At 35.6% G+C, this 24359-nt stretch overlaps 1 protein-coding gene across 4 annotated transcripts in view; it reads right to left on the bottom strand.

Moving 5' to 3' along the window:
• Window positions 1-24359, bottom strand: part of Sema3a (semaphorin 3A) — a 447592-nt gene that overhangs the window by 117251 nt on the left and 305982 nt on the right. For all 4 annotated transcript variants that reach the window (XM_031380015.1, XM_031380018.1, XM_031380016.1 and 1 more), the window contains 2 exons: window positions 21595-21657; window positions 6387-6506 (listed from right to left, as the gene is read on the bottom strand). In XM_031380015.1, coding sequence (XP_031235875.1) covers window positions 6387-6506; window positions 21595-21657 — 183 coding nt within the window. The remainder of the gene's footprint in view (window positions 1-6386; window positions 6507-21594; window positions 21658-24359) is intronic.

The raw sequence follows: 24359 nt of genomic DNA, 5'->3' as shown, positions 1-24359 counted from the left end.
AACACCAGCTAAATGAGAAAACAAATACACTGAACACATTAGCTCTAGAAAAACCATGTGGCAAGATATTGCTATACTTTAGGTAAAGCAAAAGCCTTTTTCAATGTAAATTTATGCCCCACATAACAACCTAATACTGGGTCTACAATCTTACACTCTTCAGTGCTAAGGACGGTTTACTTCTTTCACAATTTTGTTTTTGTTTTTGTTTCTTATTCTGTTTAATCCCAGAAGGAGTGTAGTCTGACTTGACTTTGCCTTCTGTATAGAAAAAGCAACATGTGTGTAACGAGTACGATTGTGGCGATTTGGATCACAATGGCTCCTACCAGCTCATATATTTGAAGGTTTGGTCACCATGAATGACATTACTTAAGAAGGATGAGGTGTGGACTTGTAGGAAGGGGTGTGTCACTGGGGGTGGACTTTGAGGTTTCAAAAGTCCAAGCCATACCCAGTTCTCCTCTTTCTGCTGACTGCAGATCTGGATGTAGGGCTCTCAGCTACTTCTCAGCACTTCTCCAGTCTGTCTTCGTTCTGCCATGCTCTCTGACAGTAACAGACTAGAGCTCTAGAACTATAAGCAGGCCCCAACTAAGTGCTTTATTTTATGGGTTGCTGTGTTCCTGATGTTTCTTCACAGCAATAAAAGATGGTTTAAGGCAACAAAGTTAGCCTCTGCCTCTCATTAGCCCAAGAAACTTGAAAGAGCATTCTTGGTACTTACAACATCAAAGACTTCACACAAATGAAGACACCATGATTTAATCTTTTCTCAAGGTTATGAGGTAGCATTTCTCTTAAAAAATGACTAGTCAAGACCAGCAATCTCAACTGACCTGGACCACTGAAATCTCTCAGACCCTGAGCCACCAACCTGGCAGCATACACTAGCTGATATGAGGCCCTAGATACACACAGCAGAGGACTGCCTGGTCTAGCCTCAGTGAGAGAAGATGCACCTAACACACCCTCTAGAGACTAGAGGCCCCAGGGAGCAGGGATGCCTGGTGAGAGAGTAGACATGCTTTTAGAGACAGGAGGAAGTATGGGGTGGGAAGTGGTGGAGAGGCAGACCATAAGGGGAATGAAGACTGGACTGTAAAAATGGACTAACGAATAAAAAAAAAAGCGATAAGTCACGATATCATTGTATCAACTAAGACTTAAGAAAACCTCAATTTCATCCATAACCCTTTTCTGGTAACAACTGAAGTAAGCATTTAGGCACGAAAAAAAATCAATTAAATACATGAACATTTCTATTTTATCTTCCATTATTTTCCAGAACAACACTTGTGAAATAGTGTGAGAAAAATGTCTTGTAATTGAATGAATATATGCCAGAGAATAGAAGAATGTTAGTATCAAAATGATGACTTTTAAAGCAAGTATTCAGGTCAAATCATGTGACTTGAAGCATTTAAAATAAGTATTTGCACAGTGCTAACTGAGTTACTCTTATTTTTACCAGCTTTGACTGTTTCTTCTATCCTTGTGTTATTAAAATTCAACTTATTCTACTTAGTCTCTGCTCCTATTAATTTTGAGAAAGTCTTGTTGGTAGTATCTTAATGTTTTTTGGAGAAACACACAGCTGTGTTAAATTCTCTCAGAATATATGAAATAGAAAGCCTTTTAAGTACAAATAGCAGATGATTTTAAATTTTGATTTGAGATGAAAATGGAAGTATTGTTTATTAAATAATAACACACAAAGATTATTTTTTAAGCATGATTCAGTTATTTAAACTGTTATAGAAGAAAAATAGACACTATACAAGACTTAAATATGATGTAGATCAGGTCAGCTGTGAAAATGAAAGACAAATCCCCTCTGGTCAAAATAATGAACAGCTGAGAAGAAAGTAAAGAAGGACTCTGACATATCTCACCAGGGTTTGCTTACTACAAGGCAGCACTTCCTATGTGTGGGTTAAGGAACATGTAAAAGTGGTACAAAAACAATTTACCATTAGTTTACTCGTGCTTATTAGAAATAAACCCGTGCTTCACTAGAAGAGACATAATAATAAATGAGAAAGATAACAGAAGCAGAAAGGATTAGAAATCAATTAACTGACAAAGTCCTACATGATGATGAAATAACATCTACACTACAGACTTTCATATAAAGCAAATTCCCCTTCATAACAAAAGGAAAAAACAGACAATTTTAGTTCCTGGAGAGATACATTGGCTGTCATTGCAAAAGTGACCTGAGAGATAGCCATTAAGCCTCATTGCTTTTCTTAATGTCTCCTAGGTTCTATCATAAATTGAGACCATGACATTATGAGAGTATTTATAGAGTTAATACTATCCAGCAGACATCTGGGTCCACCTTTCTTTAGGATTCCTGCCAGTACATAGAAGAGACCCATTTGGAATTTGAGACCATATACAGAGACCTCTTCAAAATTTATACATTTTTTACTAACAGATGTAAATTTGAAGGGAGAAATACCATATACTATAAGCCATTTGGGAATAGCCAGCCCCTAAAGGATGACTCACAATTTGAATGGCAGAGATGCTGGAACTACAGCTCCAAACTCATCTGTGCTCTTGTCTGACTCACTCCTTCTGTGAACTCTGCAGGCGTTTTATGACAAATGTACACATGTGTATCAGGCATGTGACCTTGTTGGTAGTTATCTGCTGTGTCAAGGGCTATTGGCAGATGCCCAAGAATTGATTGACACATATCTTACAGAACTGGAGTTAATTAATATGTCTACCAATTCCCAAATGTATCACAGGAAACAGAAAATCTGTTTAATACAGCAATCAATGACATACTGTGTGTGGTCAAAAGGCATTCACTAGACAGAAAAACTAGATTTTTGGAAGACAATATTCAAGAGTGTATATATAGGTATCAAAATGCTAGAAAAGAAAAGACTATTTTAATAACCACAAGGCTAAATTTTGTGGTATTTTGAAATTGATTTATCATTAGAAATAGCAAGTGATAATTTTTTTCTATAAGATTCAAAAGTATTAAATAGTGACTAGGGTCTTTCTTTTTTTTTTTTAAACCAGTGTTTTACTTCCATGACATTCTTCACAAAGATGTTTAGTCCATATTCAGTTTTCTAATATAGAAGTGTCTAGAAGCTTGGAAACTAAGAATAAGGCAATAGATACTTTTAGGGAAGTGTATTGAAAAACAGAAGTTGACTGTGGCAGTGTTGCTTGCTAACAGTCTTCACAAATGTTAAAAGTGAAGATTATTCTTTTCATAAAATATAATTATTTGTAGTCTAAAAAACATGGAATAAAATAGTTTCTTTTTTCTTTTTTTGAATTATAGGACATCTATCAAGAAAATATACATGTAATTCCTAGCTTAATATTTATGAAGAAAAATTCTATAACTAAAGAAAAAGAGGTTATGAATTTGAAAGAGAACCGAGGCTTTGGGTGGGAGACATGAGTTTGGAGAGAGGAAGGAGAAGAGACAGAAGATGTAATTATAGTATAATCTTATAAAACATAAATGTTATTTTAAAGACGGATTTTAATGGTGGTATATTCAAACTCCATGTGTGTGTGAATATTAATTCAGCATCCCCAGCCTCTCTCCTGGTGCTTCTTTTATTTTATTTTCCTTTTCCAGGCTTTCCATTAGTGTCATTTTTTTTCTAACAGTATAAAGTGCACATTGTCTCTTTTTCTCAACTTCATAAACAGCAAAATTGGTTAAAGCCAAGGGTAGCATTTTAAGTAATAGTATAGATCAATTTAAAGCAGATTGTCTCAGAAGGCAGCTTAAGCATTGAAAATTAAATTTGATGTAGTCTAGACAAGCTCTCCTGATAATATCTTTTCCAGAATTTCCTAGATTGCCTGTCTAGACTGCTCCAAATTCCCCAGGTAATTGCATAATCATCTTCTTTCTGACCTCCTACTCTGGAATGGTATTTCATAATTTATAGTTTTCATGCAAATCGCAATCACTGAGCTTCTTAATTTGGACCTGTTCGAAACTCTGAGTTTCTCAGGGAAAAAAAAACATGTACCTCAATATGTCGTCTCAAAGGAGCTCACATAGGAAACTAGGCTTATTTACTATTTCAGTAGAGTGGAGCCTGAGCAATGGCCTATAGCCCTTCGTTCCCCTACGAGCCCACCCTAAGAGCAGCAAAGCTTAGTGGAGTTGAAAGATAATGCATATTAACAACAGGAAGCTCAATTATAGCAGGGGTGGAGACGTCACCATAGGAAAAATGATAAAAATCCATGCAGATGCACAGAACTTTAACATAAATAGATATCGCAGTAATGGAATCTCAGCTTTTAGAGAGGGGAGATTTAAGATGAGTACAGAGAGACCCTATAAGGGAAGCCTAGTGACATTATTTATAATCACAGATGAGGAGACACATAAACAACAGGTAAGGTGGCAATAATGAATGAGACAAACTGCCAAGGCTTTCAATCACAGACATTTATAATTTCGAGTATTAGCTGTTCATTTTTTAACAAGGATGACCTATCAGATCTCAAACATCTTCATTCCAATTCTACATTAGACACAGATACAGGGAAATAAGCCTCTGGTTCCACATGGAGTACCTAAGGTGGAGTAAAGGGAGATGCCGGAAGAAAATGCTGAGACCGCGAGGGAGATGTCGGAAGTAAATCCTCAGACCGGCAGAATGCTATGCTTTCACAATGAGATGAGAAATTTTGAGTTTGTGTAGCACTAAATGTTAGGAGTGTGGAAGGCAATTTGAGGTAATGAGTTAGCATAATTCTCATTTAACATATGTGGATACCTAGGCAAGGATGATTTTATTCTGTTTTACACCTTATGAGCAGAGACTGTGAGATGTTCTCAGGGCTTCAAAGCCTACTGTGACACCACCATTCATGTTTTCCTGTGCATCTCGGAAAGGAGATTTCCTGAAAATGCTACTGCATCCTTGTGTGCTGCCCATCAGGAACATTATGAATTCAGCTACAAAATGTGCACCACAATGGGTCCAGCTTTTATTGACATCGGCAATTTTACATTTGGGATGGGAGCACAGGGGTGGTTATTTAATCAGAAGTGACTAAAACCACGATCTGTATTTTCTCTAGAGTCCTGCGTATGAACTAATTCCTATTTTCCTCAGTGTGAAACAGGAAACTTAAAGAAGCCTCCTTTTCTAAAAAGTCTAATCATGATGAAACATCTTGTTCACACTAACCAGTATTTCATACATACTTGTGAGGATGAGAAGAAGGAAGCATATAAGGGTGGGAGGGTACACGCATACAATTTCCCTATAGGGATGCGTCCTCAGGAAAGTGTCTTAAACTTTCTAGTCTCACCAGGGAAGCAACAGCAGAAACCACACCACGTTAGTAGTTGTAGCATTGGAAACACACAGCCCGTAGTGCATTGTCTTGTATAAGGAAGATAAAGAATGAAATGTTTAGCTTTCTTGTCTTTGGAATCAATACAACACATTCCTATCCTACAGGACACCTTAAGAAAAAGCAGCACTAGTCTAGAGTTGAAGATATTAAGTGGCTGACATGTAAATTCGGTCTTATCTTTAGGATTCCAGAAATATTCTGTGAACAAACTCTTTATTTGTTGAGCCTTTCTGAATTCCAATTTGGAAGTAAATTCTGTAACAGATCACTCTCTCAGCACAGGAGCACTGTTGTTCTGGAGAGGTAGTGCCAGAACTGATAACAGTGTTTATAACTGAGACAACTGAGATGCACAGCTCAATACACTGCTTTCAATAGGAGCAAGTTCTCCTCATTTTAAATTTGTTTTACATTTACTTAACTATAAGTCTCTCATCAAAGTTTCTCTCAACAACATCCCTCAGTAGAGCAAAACGTATCTCATTCTTTTTCATGCTAGTAGTATAATAATCAAAAAATATAAAGGTAAAGTCTAACAAAGCAAGAATCCAAATGTGAGAATCCCATCTTGGAACCTATTTATAGAGAGTATCCATCTTAATTCTCTGACAGATAATAACAACAAAAATAAAACAAAACAAGCAAAGACAACAAATCAGTAGGAGGCAGAAACCTTTGACTGAGGAAGTTATGGTGGGGAGAGCTACAAATAAACAGCTGAAGGAAAGTGGAGAACACCTGCAGCTTGTCTCCCCTGAGTCTCACATGATGAGAGGATGACTCTGAAATCCAGGATGAGAACAAATGTTCTCCTCCCTTCTTGTGTCCCACAGTTGCAGAGTGATGAGCTCAATGTTTTATAGACACAAACTAAAATTAATAAGAGCCTCTGAATTGGAAGTAGGTTCCCATGCATAGAGAACAAGAAGCTAAATGAGCTGAAGAAACCAGCAACGAACCGTTTGAACTAGAAGGAGCCAGGAACCAAAAGCATTTTTACGAGTCAGTTTTACCTCAGGATGATGTCCAACTTCAATATAGGTGCAAATTGGATGGAAAGCCCCAGTTCCACAGGCATACAAGTGAGTCTGATTATAAGCCTTGAGGACCTTGATGAAATTTGCACATTCTTTCTGTGAAACAAAAGGCACAGCAGTTAGTTCCAGCAGTCAGGCTGACTGAAGAATCCAGGTGTTGGGCATGCTGGGATAGATGTTGTATGTATCCCTTTTTCACATTTTAGGGCTCATTTATTACTCTGTTACTTTGTTCACAGCATTACATATATTAAAATATAAAAATCTTAAACTTTGAGGAAATAAATATAATACACTGTGCTAGTTTTACATCAATGTGATCAAGCTGTAGTTATCTGAGAAGAGGGAACATCCATCCATCGGATGGGTATGTAAGCTAGCATATAAGGCATTTTCTTAATTAGTGATTGATAGCGGAGGGCCCAGTCCTTTTTGGGTGGTGCCACACGTGGGCTGGTGGTTTCAGGTTCTATAAGAAAGCAGGTTAATGAGCAAGCCATAGAAACCAAGTAAATATCACCCTGTCTATAGCTTCTACATCAGCTCTTGCCTCCAGGTTCCGGCCCTGACTTCCTTCAATAATGAGCAGTAGTATGGATGCCTAAGGCAGATCTTTCTTTTTCTCCAAGTTGTCTTGGACACAGTGTTAATAGTAACCCTGGATAAAACATGTATGCTTCTCCAAGTATCTCTCATGAAAACTATTTCTAAACCATTGTCGCCGAACTGAATAAAAAGGTCTGGGCTGCCAATAATCAAGGATGACTTTTCCACAGTTCAGACAACAACCGACTCTCTAAGTAACAAATTATTCAAATGAGATTATGGTAAAATTCTTATTACATAAGTGACGTCTGAGTTCAAATTTAGAAAACAGGAACAGAAATAAAGGATATCAGGAAGCTAAACATCACTAGTAATATATACTGGTTTCTTTCTAATAAGTATGCATTCATATGCAACTGAACAGATATATTGAAAGTGTTTTTCTACATTGTTCATAGTTTTTAAGAAAGTTTGCAGTTGAATATTTAAAAGTAAGCCCTAGAGATGGAACTATAAATCCCCAAAGCAGACTACTGTATAAATGAGGTTGGCTCGCTCACAAAATGGAGAACCAGGTTGAATATTATGTTTCGAAGTGTGTTATGCCCTCAAAGCTTTCTATGTGACCCGTGACTTCGTAGGTGTGAATTCAGAATGCATCTGGACTTATGTAGTCAGTTAGAGTTTATAAGTGGAGTGTTATAACTTGCTGAATACATTTCCACATGACATTTACATCCAATACTTACAGCTGATGACTTAGGTCTTAACTCCATTGGCCCATAAAATAAGGAGCAGCCAACTTCAGCAGAATAATTAACATTTAAAATTCAAGAAAGTGCCTGCTACTCCTTCTATCTGATTGTTCTAGGTTGAAACCTGATATTGTACTGTGAATATACTTCTTTAGGTGAATTAGAATTATTTAAACAAAATATAAGTTTTAGATGTGAGTCCTCGTGCTTTCTAAACAATAATGTCTAATTTCAGTAGGTAAAAATTACAAAAACAAAAACAAAAAACCCCCCGAAAAACCAATTCCTTTACTATTTTGTTAAATAGATCCAGATTGTATTTTCTTTCTTTTGGGCAAGGCATAAAATTATGCTCTGAAATCAACTGACTTTGCAAATTGTTCTGTTATGAGGAAGAATTTCCTAGCTTAAAGGGTGTATGGATACCCTTCCTCACTCACTTTGAACAGGTTAGTTCCTGTTCAAAATATCATCACTGCAAAGGAGATAAAACATAACTTCCTTTGTTCTCAAAGCCCAAACTCCATTCTGTATCAGTTCCCCTTCCTTCCCTTACAGGACACAACATGAATGCCTATGCAGAGGAAGGAGATTGGGGAAAGGAAACATCTGATAAATTCATTTACAAATGAAGCATTCATGGGTTTGCCCAAAGGATATATTCGTACTCCTTAAAAAAAAAAAAAATCTGTCATTTTCAAAGGAGGAATTTTTAAAAATATCTTTCTTTGAAACATGTAGGTGGCCACATATTCTGCTTTTACAGTCATCCCTCATTGTGGGCTCAATATTATTATATTCAAGAAGATAAATAATGAGTCCTAGTACCATATGTCAAAATCAAGATATTGGCTGTGCATGCTTGGTTAAGCAAGTGGATATTCCAGTAAATAATTGTTGCAGACCCAGACAGAAGACTTGCTCACTTCAGAAAAGAACAGGATTTCACTTGACTGGGAAATGCTTGTTAAGTCTCACAAGCCATTTTGCATATAAACCTTACTTCTCTAGTTCCATTATTTACATCTAATACCTCATAACAATTTAAAAGTAGACTATGGCTCTCTGTGGTATAAAAGCAAAACATAATCATGAGTACAAATACTTGTAAACACAAAGGAAGGGTCATATTACCCTTACCCCTGTTATGAATTTAATACTATAGCTTTTGTGAGTTCATTATTTCGTATAGATTAGATAACCAATTAGCAATTTACCAGCGACCAAGGCTGTCTTTCTAAAGAAACTAGCAGGTTATAATTAACACAGGAAAAACTCACTAAGCTCTTGAAGCCCACAAAATTGGACTACATTGAAATCAAACTCTCAATTTGTTCTCTATTAACTGTTAAATAGGGAACCACTATACTATGACAACCATTCTTCTACAAAGCTGTTGGAACAAAATCAATCATGGGACTCTAGCAGAGAAACCTGGCAAGGAGTCTGACTGAGTGTGCTGATAACAAGTGAGTCTGAGTTAGAGAAAATGGAGCCCCACCCTATTGGCCCAAGGCCTAGAATGATCTCCTTAATTTCCCCATAGAACTCTCCCAATTGGCAAGTTGCACTGTTTGCCATGCCCTGAGGCTACCTTAGTATTATTTTCAAAGTAAAGGTTGAGGCAAATAGAGTGCGGAGCAATTTCTTGGGCTTAGAGGGTAAAATGATGGTTGTAGGAAAACAAAGGACTGGAAGGAAATACTTTCAAGATTGGTTTGAAAATAGCCAAAGGAGGAACCCTCAGCTTGAGTGGAGGGGGAAAGTAGACAAAAGGCCTGAACAGAGAGGAACCCAAAACTTGAAAGACATTCTCTCAAGGATCTGTTCTTAAGAGAACGTCTACATAATAGTGTATCAATCCAGTCATTCATTTGCCTCCCTTTTTTAGTTTGTGGCTGCCAGACCTTGTGAGGATTCCGAACAGGACATTCATTTTATTCGGAGGCCGCCTGAACATTCTGTTAAATGAGGGGGAAGCGTGGCAGCGAAAGGAAACATACTTCACACATTGCTGCTCTGGGGAGGCAGAAGACGAGTGCTTCTGACCTTTCCTTGAACCATGACGTTTCTCAAAACTCAGAATGTAATGTACTTTTTGGCATTAAACTCCTGCACTGCTTTGCTCTACACTGGAGGATTTACAGCGTAATAAAGACAGTGTGGTCAGCTCAAAATGAATTCATTTTTCAAACCTTGATCTTTTTTCAAACTTAAGTTGATATACACAGGTGAATTTGGTACCAAGTTGACATCGAGAGAGTCAGTCAGTCAATCTCGGGGACCTTCAGATCAACAGCACCCCACAATCATTAGTTTGGAAGTAAGAGCAGTTATAATCCAATAAAAACCCAAGCCCACACCTGAGGAGCCTTGATATATCATCCTCTATGACAAGCTATTTGATTTTGAGTTTTAGGGGGCTCTATCCTTTTTAGATCACATGAATAGAAAATTATGCATAAAAATATTGTCCCAAAGAATAAATGTAAAGAAAATATCTATGCTTGAAAAAGATAGAGGAGCTGAAAGCAGAATGAATCAAAAACAAACATCACAGATACAGCTACATAGCACAGATTACGCTGTGTTGCAGACTTTCCTGGACCGTTACAAAAATAAAGCCCATCCATCTGTCAAAACAACTGCTCCATGCATGAAAATTAGAACAGCATTGAGGTGTTTTTAACTAACTTCCGATCATTATGCTTTCTACAAAAGAATATAATTTACCTACAATTCCAATTACCTCCTTCCCTGTTCTTAAACTATGGATAAAATAGTGAAAATTTAGCCTAAATAAAGAAGCAGCTAAAAAAAAAAATGGGGAGGAGACAGTGAACAGGAACAATCTCTATTCAAATATATTCCGTTCATGATTAAATCAAGCAAATTTGTGCTGGTTCAAATATAAACCAGTCCCAAATGAATGGGGTAGAGTAGCAGTGCCTCAGGTCAATGACAATTCATTTTAGAGGAAAAATCAATAGTCCCTGTGTCACCAGCCACTCACGTGGAATTATTTTACTGCATAACCTAGCAGCTGGGAAAGCAACAGAATCCGTGTCTATCAGGATGGGTGGATATACTCTGCAGGGAAATCCATTAATAAGCTTAATTCCTGAAGTTAATCCAGTGACTCTCTTTTCACTGGTCCATTTATTTGGCAAGCTGGCTGCATACTCCAAGGTTCATGCCAAAGCAGTAATCCATGAGATTGTTCCTGTCACTCACTTTATCCCTCTTCTATTTACGTTGCCCTGTACTTATCTGGCAGCAGTGATTTGTCTTTTCCCCTTCCTAAGTTGTTCTGATACAACTGTGGCCTGATCAGACTCTATCACGTCTTCCCAGTTCTTTACATCCACTACAGCTTGTTAGAAATCTCTTCTTCAAAGAGGTGGATCTCATGGAACTCAGACACGGCTATGTTTTCAGTTTTTTATTATCCGCCTAATATTGAATTTGTGACTTCTAACTTATATTCCTTTATAATAGCAGGATTCATCCTGCTAAGGAGGGATACCCACTGTCTTTATAGTGCAGAATAGAAGACATAGAAAGAAATTCAGCTTTTAGAGGACTGTTTGGTGTCATTGTTACAAACTTCCTTTATTCCAGCTGCATTGTTTCATATCAAGCTAGATTTTGATTTGGTTAAGAGCTGTTCATGTCCAAAATACTAAACACATTACATTGTTAATAATATAAAATGTTCATGTACTTCTCTTAGTAAATGGAGATTCTCTAATAAGTTTTCAAACCACCACAGAAGTAGGATGTATCAGACTTCTGGTACAAGTAGATACTATATATTGATAGTCCATGCCTTCTCTCTCTCTCTCTCTCTCTCTCTCTCTCTCTCTCTCTTTCTCTCTCTCTCTCTGTCTCTCACTCAGTCTCTCTGTTTTAAGAGCTAAAGCATACTTCTTATATAATGATGCTAAAACATAAAATATTGGAAATATGTTTTTTGAGAACGGGTCTCCCCTGGCTGGCATGGCACTCACCATATAGAACAGACTGGTTTAGAAGCAGTTATATAGACCAGACTGTCCCCAAACTCACAAAAGCCCAATTGGCTCTACCTCCTGAGTGCTGTAGTTAAAAGCTTTCGCCACCATGCACAGCAAGAAAGATTTTTTTGTAATAGTATAAATGTGCTGAAAATCAATTAGTTGCTGTAGAGTCAATGAGTGATATAAGTGCAGATGCAGAGTTCTGTGTTGGCTTCACCTGCATTACTTCAAAAGTTGTGGCTCAGTGGCCCTCATCCAGTAAAACCTTGAGTGTGGTTATATTTGCAAATAGATCTTTGAAGAACTACGTTAATGGAGGCCCTTAGAGTAACCCTAATCCAACCTACTTCCTTTTTCTCCAGACAGGAAAGAAAGACACAGAGAGAGACATCAGGGTGAGAGAGCACAGAGGAATGAGCACCCAGAGAAGCATTATGAGAAATTCTTTGGAACAAGCCAGTGAGATGCTTAGTTCTTTTGCTTCTAGCTGCCACAACTGTGACAAAATAATTGTTGGTTATTTCAAACCATACTGTGGTTTTGTGTTATGGCACCCTGGGAACAAATGTAAAAGAGATTGCAGGCATATTGATTATGTAATGATATAAGATACTTGGTCAAAAGACATTTATGGTTGTTGTTTAAATTCGTTAGCAAAATAAAACAAATGTAATGAAAAGTTTTGATGTTGGCTATCTAAGTTATCGTCTTCTACTTTATGCATAATTAGATATTTAGGTAAAATTTCACAAATTCATTTGTCCAGATTTTTGAAGCAAAGTATTTCTTCAAATAATTTAGGATAATAGACTAACAATCTACAAACAAATGTATTCATATATGTTCATTTTATGTGTATTAGTATATATACTTATATCACTATGTTAAATTGTAGAAATTATTTCTGATTAAGGTTCTACCTAAGAAATTAAAATTTGTTGACATTTATTCATGTTCAATGACAATTTTGATTTCTTTAGAAGTATGAAATATAGCCTAGTGGTGGTACACGTCTTTACTCCCAGCACTCAGGAAGCAAAGACAGGTGGCTTTCTGTGAGTTGGAGGCCAGCCTGGCAGTCAAGGCTACAGAGAAACCCTGACTAAAAATAACCAAAACAACAAAAAAGTATGAAATATATTCTCAAGAACAGTCAGAAAATCTTACAGATCAATTAAAATGAAATTATAAAGATAAAATTAAAACATTATTGAGATAGCTATTGTTATCCATTAGTAAGGGGTGGGCTGGAATTAACCTGGGAATCTTCTATTTTCTGCATGACTAGAGAAAAGTTGTTCCAGATTCTTGACTTTAAGTGCCCTCAACTAAAGCTGGGATTAATGATACATCCCCAAAAAGCAATTACATGTATTCATTAACTGGTTATCAGTTTTGTTGTTGTTATTGCCTTGAGAAAAGATCTCTCTACATAGCACTGAACTCCTGTGTGGACCAGAAAGACCTCAACCTCATAGAGGTCCCCTGCCTCAGCCTTGCGAGTGCTTGGATAAAAGGCTTATACCACCATAACCTGAGGTTATCCTTTCTTAAAATAAGCATGTTTTTATTGTTTTGAATGTGTCAAGACTGTTTAACTTTCTTACTAGTCTGCATCCTATACCATCCCATATAGTATGCCAACAACTCAAATATAAGTTCTTTATTCCTATTGAAGACATATTCAATTCAGAGAATTGAAGCCCATATTGGGAGCTAAACAAAGGAAATTTCAATAAAATTGCTTCAGAATATTGCTATGTGTCCATGTTCTGCTATAAATAAATATTACAGTTTGCTCATTAGATTTGTCATGAGACTTCAGTACTCCAACAGGGGAGGACTCTGAAACATAGCCACTGTTGGCATAATATGGGCCTTTGGTCATTGCAGCAAGTTTGATATCTTTACTAAAATTCTTTTTATATTCCATTTATTTAAGTCTGGCCTCTGAAGAAATTCTAACAGGTGTTACTGAAACAGAGTAACTCATTTGAAAATGCCTACCTAAAAGGGGATAATAGGTTTGACCTAGTTATCTCCCCTATACAAAATCACTAATTTAAAATATTTTATTTTTATAAATATGATGGTTTATCCTTTCATAAGTGTATGTGGAAGTATAGAATAAAATTATACTATAAATATTATATAAATATTAAAATTATTTCAACATGCTACTAGAAAAATATTCTAAGCAATTATATATGATATAAATACACATGAACAGATATGCATATGTATAATCTATATGTAATATACTGTACTGTGTATATTAAATGTATTTAATATATTCAGCACCTAAATGAAGATTACTGAGAAGTTTCAGCAGGGTACTTATTTTAACATATTAAAGAAAAATTACTATCCTCTGGTACTAGTCACCACATCTTCTAAATAGAATAATGTTTGCATCCTTTCTCCTTCCCCCAACTCTCATCAAAAGTAGTATATCAACACTAACATTAAATGATGCTCAAGAACTTTGGGAAACCTTAATGATAGTTTGTAGATATAATGGTGATTTATCTTATTGTTCCCTTTTGAATCAAATTAAAGTTAAAAACAGTCAGAAGTTGATGATAGCACATTGATCTTCAGACTGAGTTCATCATCTGTAAGAAAATATTCCTCAAGTCAAGGCTAAATCTATAGCATGATGGTCAGTGTATCCACATTTATATAAATCATTTGGCATAAGAGCGAGAGAATACATGAATCATAGCTACCAGAGTTACAGGTGAGTGGGACTCTAAGGACTTCTCACTGTGAGATAGGAAACCCTCTCTTTGGAATTTCCTGAGATTATACTAATGAATCATGCAGAATGGCAATGCTTACTTTACCTTAGAGTCAATTACTTTGCTCTGTTCCAGCCAGATCTAAAGAATAATTCTTTAGCTAGTGCCAAATGAATCACCTTCTTTCAGGTCACTTAAAAATATACTTGAAATTTCTCAAGATGATCAAATTTAAAACCCTTTTTAGATTAAAAAAAAAAGGTCTGTACTTCAATTGCTAGTTATTATTTTGCAAGTAAAGTTAAAACAACTTGCAATAATTGCAAATGTAAATTCTTATATATGAGGCTTGGTCTGGGTTGAAGTAGAAATGTTTATCATTTTATTTTGCTTAAATAATAAAATGTTAATTCAAAAGTTGAATAACATCTACATTCTAAATAAATTTATAGGCAAATTTTCATTTGTTTTGCATCTTGTACCTGACACAGGAAACTGAGTTTCTTAAATATGTCTAAAACAAACATGCATTTGTGAGGCCTGGACTGCTTAATCATGAGAAGCTACGTGTGGATCTCTGCAATCGAAATTTATGTGAATCGTTGGGTATGGTGGTGGTTTCTGGAGAATAAAAAGCAGGAAGAACTCTGGGCTCGCTGACCAGCCAGTTTAGGCAAATGGATGAAATTCAGATTATGTCTCAGAAAAATATATTGGATTATACTGACCAAGAAATAGAAAATTAATCTGTGGCTCCCACTGACATGTACACCCACACACAACCAGGTACACAAATCCACTCAAGAAGAAAACATTCTGTGTCACCAGTTACCAATTACTCTAATAAAATATTCTGTGATCAATATCAAGTATTCAGAAAACACTCAGCTTTTGCAGTCATGAATGTTGAATTTACACTCTAGTCTTAAATTCAGCTTATGCATCTTTCAAGTAGGAATGCCCACATCACACAGAGGGATATAAAAATCTAAACTCAGTTCAGTTTCATTCAATGATACAGGAGCTTTGCTGCTCTTCATTCGCCATTTATTAGCTGTATGATTGCAAGTACTACCATTTTTCACCAGGAACACTATTTGGAAATACACTATCAATTGATCATCTTCATTGTCAATAAGAACCACATTCAATATTATCAACAATTATAAAGTATCAGACCTAATCTACTTAAAGCAAGTTATTCTGCTAAGGCTTTATGGATACATGTAAAAGAAAGTGGCTCCTGAGTCAGACATAATGGCCTTATTACTCAGAGGATGCAATAGCCACTTTATCAGCTTGAATTGTACAGTTTGCATAGTTCCACTGTGGTGGTGAAAAGAGGACAAGGTAACAACTGCATAGAGTATACAGCTTTATACTAGAGGAGTTAAAGTAAAGTAAATCTTAATATTTAAATCTCGGTGTGTTAAGTTGCATTTGAGTTGAATGAGATGGTATGTCACTATCCAGTCACTCCACACACAAACCTCTAGAGGAGACAACTCTTGCTTTTCAAGGCTGTTTGAAGTCAGTCAATGGCTTCTGAGGGATAATTAATTTTACATTACTCTTAAGTACAAACACACAATTGAAAATAATCTGTGACATAGGTAGTTGATGCTACTGCTCAGACAAAAATGTGACACAAATATATATTTACAAATTTTGATCGTCAGTGAATGCTTATGATTTTTGTAGGCTCCAAATTTTGAAAAAAAAAAAAACAATAACAACAACAACAGTTCTACCTTACTTGCAAATTTTTACCAAGCTTTGAAATTCCTAAAACTAAACAAATAAACAAAAACCCTGAAGGTTAGTGACAGCTTTGAAATATTAAATAAAATGTAATGTTTGGCATGCAACTTTTGACATGTATGACACAAGTGTGACTAAAATTGTGTTACTTATCAAAAACTGATGCTGTTAAATTCATCAAATATGAGTCATTTTGATAGAGATGTTATTGCCCACTACAGCTTTATATGGTCATTACATTTAAGAACAGGAAAACAAACTCCTTAAAACTGCAGGGTCCCGAGGTTCAGGTGCATAATACTGCTCTCTGAAATATATCTGGAAAAGAATTCTGAGAATCCGCTCTTTTTGGTTCCTCTCAGATGGTTGAAATTTTGATTTCCAATGATGCTCAAAATATTTCTAGCAGTCATACGGTTGCCATTTGGTTTTATTGAAACAGTGCAAAGAGAGATGGGTTAGTAGGATAAACAAAGAGGATTCTGAGAGCTATTGATTCAAAACAGATTCTTTTACCAGCTTAGCACAAATTCATTTTGCATTTGCAAACCATGGACCAAGGAAGCTAAGCCACCACAAAAAATATACTGCAAATAAATCAGGGGTATTTAAAGCTTCGGAAACATCAGCAAAGGAGAGTAGAGGGAAGTCAAAATACATACATTATATTTTACTTTTCTCATCAAATTACCTTTCTAATATAAAATACATATTTCCAGCATTTCTCTAGCAATAGTGATAGTAAAGATGATAAGCACTTCATACCTCTAACAAAAATACTGCAGTGTTTCTAAAGTTTAGCACTGACACATCAAGCAAAGAGTGTATTAACAAAACAGCATGTTTTATAAACTGTATTCACTTTTTCATGACAAAAAACCCCTCAGGTTAATGTTCTCCGAAATGTCCTTTACTAGCAGATGAATGGTAACACATCCCACTGAGTGTGTATGTGTGTGTGTGTGTGTGTGTGTGTGAGGGGGGTGTCTGGGGAGGGTGAACTGATTGTCTCTTTACCACAGCCTTCACTCTGCAATAGTTGCTATTAATAAATGTTTGTTGTGTATAGGCGCAGAGTAATGATGGGTTGGATCTTCCCAAATTCACAAGAGAATAGGGATGTGGTTACTTCCCCAAATGAGGTTATAGCCGGAGGCAGAAAGGTTCAACAACATGACATGTGGTTCCTCCTAGATGATGATACAGTCTCAGACACAGAGACGAAGCACTCTCTTGGCTACTTTAAAAGCGATCCGTTCTCCAGGTTTATCATAGTGTTTGCTGGTTTTCCCTCACTTTTCCTCCTGCGTTCTGATAGTGAACTTAGTCCTGAGAGGACAGGCCTTTCCTAAGACGATTTATTTCTAGATCCTTGACTTCCAAGGGAGTTGTGGAAGCAACCAGACAGGAAAGGGTGACCCACAGTTTAGCAACCAGAGAGTGCTCCCATGGAAATTATAGTTTACTATTCTTGTAAATGTGAAAGGTCAATTTTTATTGTGATTACTGTTCTGTCCTGAAGTCCTGATGGTTGCATGCCCCCCACACTTCATTCTTGTGGTTTCCAGCATCACAAGAGCACTTTGAAAAGAATTCCTGTCCATAAATCCCCATTGATCACTATTTACTCAAGATAAAGTACAGAATCTCCATGAAACTGCCCTAGTGTTACTGCATAAATCACGTATTGAATGAAATATACTTTTCCCTCTGTCTTTCTTTCAGATTAGTTATTTATAATATTTCCTAAAATAATAATGGTGCTTGCTCATGTTTATCAAGAAAGGGTGTTACAAATCTTAACAAGTCATTTAGTCTTTATCTCAAAGTCACATGTAAAGAAAAAGATTTTGAAGTGGATATGTAATTAAAGCCTGAAAATAAAGATATTAATGTATCCAGTAATAAATATATACATTAAAATCGTGCCTAAGGAGGTTAAACAATAAAAAATGAATTTATATAAATTTTCAATGCTTCAACTGTAATTTCAATATCTGGGCAAGGGACGTCAGTATTAAAGGGCCAGATGCATTAAACAGAAGAATAATATGGGACATACTTTAATGTTAAGTAGAACTAAGGTTAAAAATATTTCATTGATGTAAAACCATTGTGTTTTTCTTTTTTTTAATTTATTTTTTATTAGATATTTTCTTTATTTACATTGCAAATGATATCCCCTTTCCTGGTTTCCCCTCCAGAAAAAAAAATCCCTATTCCCTCCCCTGTACCCCTGCTCACCAACCCATCCTCTCCAGCTTCCTGGCCCTGGCATTCCCCTACACTGGGGCATAGAACCGCCACAGGATCAAGGGCCTCTCCTCCCATTGATGACTGACTAGGCTATCCTCTGCACGTGTTTTTATTTTCTTAAATAAAAATTACTGGAGAGAAGAAAACTGAAATAAAATTGTGTTACTATAACACAAAGAAACACAAAAGTGTGTGATCACAGTGCTCTATCCGTACATTGAGTTTGCTATCATTAGGCCACCATGTACTACTGTTAACTCTAGAGAATGTAGACCTCAATGTATCTATCTCTACCATACAATCTGGGGCATTCAACATAGAATACCACACACAGTCAACACCAAACATTAATTTTTTGATTCAGTTTAGTCCATAGTATCCATAACATTTTTAATGAACTTTGAAAATCTGAACTTGCTATCCTAGGGATACAATTCTCAATTTAAGATTATATTAATTATCAGGGTACAATGAGGAGATGAGATTTTTGTAGTAGCTGAACAACCTGCATGTCAGCCAGAAATCTCATCTCAGATGTCAAAGAGAGAAGGAGAGAGAGAGATGGAGACAGAGAGAGAGAGAGAGAGAGAGAGAGAGAGAGAGAGAGAGAGAGAGAGGAAGGGATGAAGAGAAACTCTCAAACTGGTGTTGGGGTGATAAATCTGGAAACCATATAAGCTCAATAGAATATTTGAATCATGGCATCTGAATATTGTGATTCATTCATGTAATCATATGTACTCAATACTTCAATACTTGGTCATTACATTTAGTATAAAATTTAGGTAATTTGTCAGACAAGTATCATTATTACCATCACTCTTCTGACAAAATCAAATTGATAACAGTATAAGTTTGCTATGATCCAGATCACAATGGAAACTTAAACCAAAGGATTAACTTACTACATATAAGTATTACATTCAACAATAATAAGAAGACATAATTTTGGTCAGCATTCAGCATTGATTTTTTAAATAATTAACATCTCATAATGAGTCCACCTGTGCCTCTTTTACCTTTAGAGGAATCCTGCAACCTGGTTTTTGTTGAAATCAATGTCTCCATGAGTCCAGAAAAGTATAACACTGGTCCAGCACAGCTGGTGGTCATTTCTGTTTTAATGGAATGATTCAGATCCAAATTTTTCTATTAATATCAAAACTATTATCATCCTGTTCCTGTTTTTGTTTGTGGTGTTACTGTGTGTTGAGGATCCTCGTTAGTGTGCATGTGTGCATGTGTGTGTTCAGTCATGCTCAAATGTGGGTACTTGTACTCAGGAGGTGTGGAGAGAGGTGTCTTTCCTATATTTGCTCTCCATCTTTCTTGTTTGGCACAGGATCTCTCACTGAGCTTGAAGCTCATAAATTTTTTTAAGTGAGCTATCCAATGAGCTTCAAGAATCTGCCTGTCTTTGAAAATTCAAGGCCAGGATTCCCGGAGTGCTCTGCCACTCCAGGGTTTCTCTTTGGGTCCCCTGCTTCAATAGTAGGCACTTAGCAAAAGATTCATGTTCTCAGTCCAAAGAAATATTTTCTTTTATGTTAACATCTTACATAAAATTAAAATGTTTGAAAGATTTTTAATGAATTGGTTTTAAATGTCTATTCTGAATTACTTTATTTGCTTGTCTGATAAATGAAATATTGTACTTTATAACTGCACATTCTGACTTCTGATACAATTCCAGCCAGATTTCTTTGAACAGCACACTCAAGGTTTCTATGTGCATCCCTGAATTGTCCAGCTTTAGCAAAATGATTCTAGCAATTTTATAACATCTTTGACCTCTAATATCTCACTAACTTCACTACCTAAATTCTTTGAGCTTATCACCCTGGGTTGTCCTCAAAAGCAATCCTTTGAACTCATTAGCCAGAATTCACTAAATCCTAGGCGTTTTATCATGGTAATTCACACCAAGCCTCACCCTAATTCTTGGCTGTAAATCTCTACTTGTCTTTGTATTTTGTTTGGAATCTGATTTTTCTACCCATCTACAAATCCAATCAAGTAGGACTCAGCATCTTTAAATAGTCTCGAGTGATATTTAATATCCTGCCTATGTTTAGCAGGTAGTTTCCGATGGCAGACTTTCAGTTGCTATTAGTAAGCAGATACACCTGGGTTGGGAACTTGTATGGCTTTTGTTTCTCTATCCATCTTCTTTCAGCAGTGTCTATGTTATTAATTGAGAGCCATTTTTTTTTAACCAGTAAATTCAAGTCTACATTTTAGTCAGGGGCTGACAATCAGATTGTCTTTTGATAACACCTGCTTAGACATGGATGTTGGAAACACACAGGATGAATTTCTTCTATGTTAATATTTAAAATAGACAAAAGCTTAGGCATATCTTTGTGTTTCAGATATCCTGAAGTATTGATAAGGCATAAAATAGAGTACATATATTATAATGAAATTATAGTAATCTATTTACTTATAAAGTTGAACTGTTTTTACGGTTTGTTCAGATTTGAAGCTTTACTTCCAACCTATTGCATACTTTGTTATCAAGTTTACCCTAAGGAGGAAATGACCTTTTGTAAAAGCTATTTACCTAATAATGAATGATAACTTCATTATAGCATTGCATAATTGTATCTGACTCCATAGTGTCTAGGATACTGTAAGTTACATAGTTAATTCTTAATAATTATTGAAAAATTATTGAAGGATAGAAAGACTAGTAACAAAATGTAAAAGAAAGATAAGAGTAAGAAAAAACAAAATGTATTCTGTAGAAAGAAAACAAAGGTAATTTAATAATGATGATCATGGGACAAATTATCACTCAAGAGGAACCAATATGAATTAACATATTTAACTCCACCTGTACAAATCCTTTGCCATTTAATATAGGCATGCATGATACAATATTACATTTTGTTAATTATTGTCTTCACATATAAACCATCAAAGAAATTATTGTTATTATCACCTACTTTATATAAAATTATGTTTCCATATTTGAACATACTTACTCTTCCACTGATAAGGTCCACAGATAAAGAATGATGTTAAAAAGAAGATGAGAGAAGCGATCACATAGTAGTAAATTACTTAAGAAATTACTAAAATAGTTTAGCAGATTAATGCTTACCAGGATATCTTTTCCAGCCCATTTGCATTCATCTCTCCTGGTATAAGATACTGGCCACACAATCTAAGGACACAGAAGAATCATATTTTTATGCAATTAGATTTGCCAAGAGATCCAGTATTATATAATCTTTTGTATTTGTTAGGTACTGCTTAGGGAAAGAAATACTATATACAGGAATATTTCAAATTTGACTGTCTTTTAATAATAGCTAATACATTTCTATATACAAAGGTCATGCATTCTCCATCTATAAACTATTTTTTGCAATGTATGAAATTAGAATTGGAAATCTATTAAAGGGATTCATAGGTCTGAGCAGTACAAACGGGAAAAATTCCCAAACCAAATGCTAGCATGGCAATAAAGGGTGAGACCTGAAATGTTTGAAAAATGCAGCTCATCAAGTAATTTCTTTCTTGTTTATCCTCTTTCCCTTTCCATATGAAAATAAGAAATATTTAAAAATAACAACGTATGTTTTGAGATGATGAAAGTGAAGGCAAAGAAAAATATAGTTCTAAAAAGCTGCTTCTTTGACTGGGGATGGTGTTTATTAGCTATAATTCTAGTACTTGGGAAGCTGAAATACTTCCAAGGACTTTCATTTATTATGGATCCAGTCAAAGTAGAAGAACCACAATGAAACTGATTGTGGCTTAGACAGTTGAATACATTTTCTCTATAATGGCAATATAAATACTTTCATCCAAATTTTAGTATAAAAGCTTCCAAGTTCCAAGTCCCCAAAATTTTCCCTGGGTTTTAATTTTAATAGGTCTTTTCTCCACTGGGCAAAACAATGCATTATTTCTTTATCAGTTTTCTCTTCTAGTTATATTTGTTAATTTCCAGGGGGAAATGTCAGACATTAAATAAAAATCCAGAGTCAGTGGCAGTTTATTATTTATGTGTGCTGGAAAGCTTTTAGCCTCGGGATGATTGATTATCATTCATTTGAAACCTCAAGATAATTCACGGTAGACGGTCACAAGCTCAGGTAAAGATTGAGATTTCAACTCAGGGAATTGGAACCCCAAGTGCAGCATACTTATAAACAAGAGTTTAGGAGTTATTGAAATAACATATGATTCCTTGAGAAGTGCATTTCACGTTCATATAATAAAAGTGTTTAAGAATACTCATTATTTTTTATTAAGTTCTTAATTTGTTCTCTTCTAGGTGATTTTCTGCACATATGTGTTTGTGTGTCAAAATTAAAACTGAGATAAAACCTGTTCCACATAATGTAGTCACATATTGAAGGCATTCAGAAATAGTTCATTGATTATATTTATGAATGAACATCACTCTGAACCTTGACATTCTAGAGGACAATCCCATGGCCATCTGTCTTCAAGTTGGTAATTGAGTTCAGGGAGTTTTGTCTTTTTAAATTTCAAGTTCACAGTGGTTGAGGATAAGATATAATGTTTCTCTATCCAACAATAAACTAAGATTTATTGAATGTCATAGCGAACGTCTAGCTAAGTTGTGCTAAAACTAAAAAAAAAATTATTCATATATATTGACTTTAGGACAAATTGATTTTAGAACACTTTTTTCATTTTTCTAGTGCTTAATTTATTTATTGGTCTTAATTTGTGTTTTTCACTTCTGTCAGATATTAGTAATTTTATAATCATATTACATTTTTTCTTTACTCAAAACTAGTTAACTACAAATGTGTTAGTTTCTGATTCCATTATTTAAGGTATTTCATGATCTACTTTACAAGTGTGTATGTTTAGGTGAAGATGTAAATGCAGGAGTGTGGACTCTAGAAGCTAATGTTGGTTATCTTTCTTAATTGTTCTCCTTTTTATTTTTACTGTAATGTGAGTGAACCATGAGCTCATAGATTTGCCTAGACGGGCTGAACAGCACATTGCTTGTTCCCCTTGTATCAACCTCCCAAGAGCTACGATTACAGGACTAGTCTATGATCCTGACACTTTAAGTAGATGCTGTAAACAGAACATAGGTTGTCATGCTTGCCCATAAAGCACTTGGATCTATCTCACTTAAAAATATCTATCATTATGATGTGCTGAATTGGTTCTTTTAAAATTCAGACAAAATTTATTTCATTGCAAAGTGTATAACATGTGTCTAAAGGAAAGTATTGAATACAAATTTTACATGATTAGAGGTAGTATGTGGGCATATCCCTATCTATCTATCTATCTATCTATCTATCTATCTATCTATCTATCTATCCATCATCTCTCTACCTACACACACAAGTTTACAAAACAACAAAAGTTACCCTCATAGTTTTAACAAATATGATATCTTAAAGTTATAATAGCAATTATTCTAATTTTCTACTTCTTAATAAAGAATGGTTTCTTTGTGTAAGATATCAACAGAAAATTTTTTATTTTTTGACCATTTAAACATTGATTGTGGGAGGTAGACTGAGAGGGGCCAAGGGAGGGAGGAAAGAGGAGGAGGAAATAAGGGGAAGTATTAGGAACTGGAGAAGATTTGAGAGAGGTACAGAGGGTCAGGAAATCGAATAAAAATATGTAGGGGAGGGTAAGGAACTAGGGATAGCCACTGTAGAGTCCCAGATACCAGGGAAATGTGTGGCTTCCAGGACCCAACGAGGATGACTTTAGCCAAAATGTGCAGAAAAGCGGGAGATAGAACCTGTTGAGATTGCCTCTAATAGATAGGCATGGCCCCTGGTTGAGGAATGGGGCCACCCACCCATCTCAAAGTTTTTAATACAGAAATGTTCCTGTCCAAAGGAAGACAAA

Source organism: Mastomys coucha, unplaced genomic scaffold, assembly GCF_008632895.1.
Source record: "Mastomys coucha isolate ucsf_1 unplaced genomic scaffold, UCSF_Mcou_1 pScaffold19, whole genome shotgun sequence".
Classification (NCBI taxonomy): Eukaryota; Metazoa; Chordata; class Mammalia; order Rodentia; family Muridae; genus Mastomys; species Mastomys coucha.
This window is presented reverse-complemented; position numbering and strand designations above follow the sequence as displayed.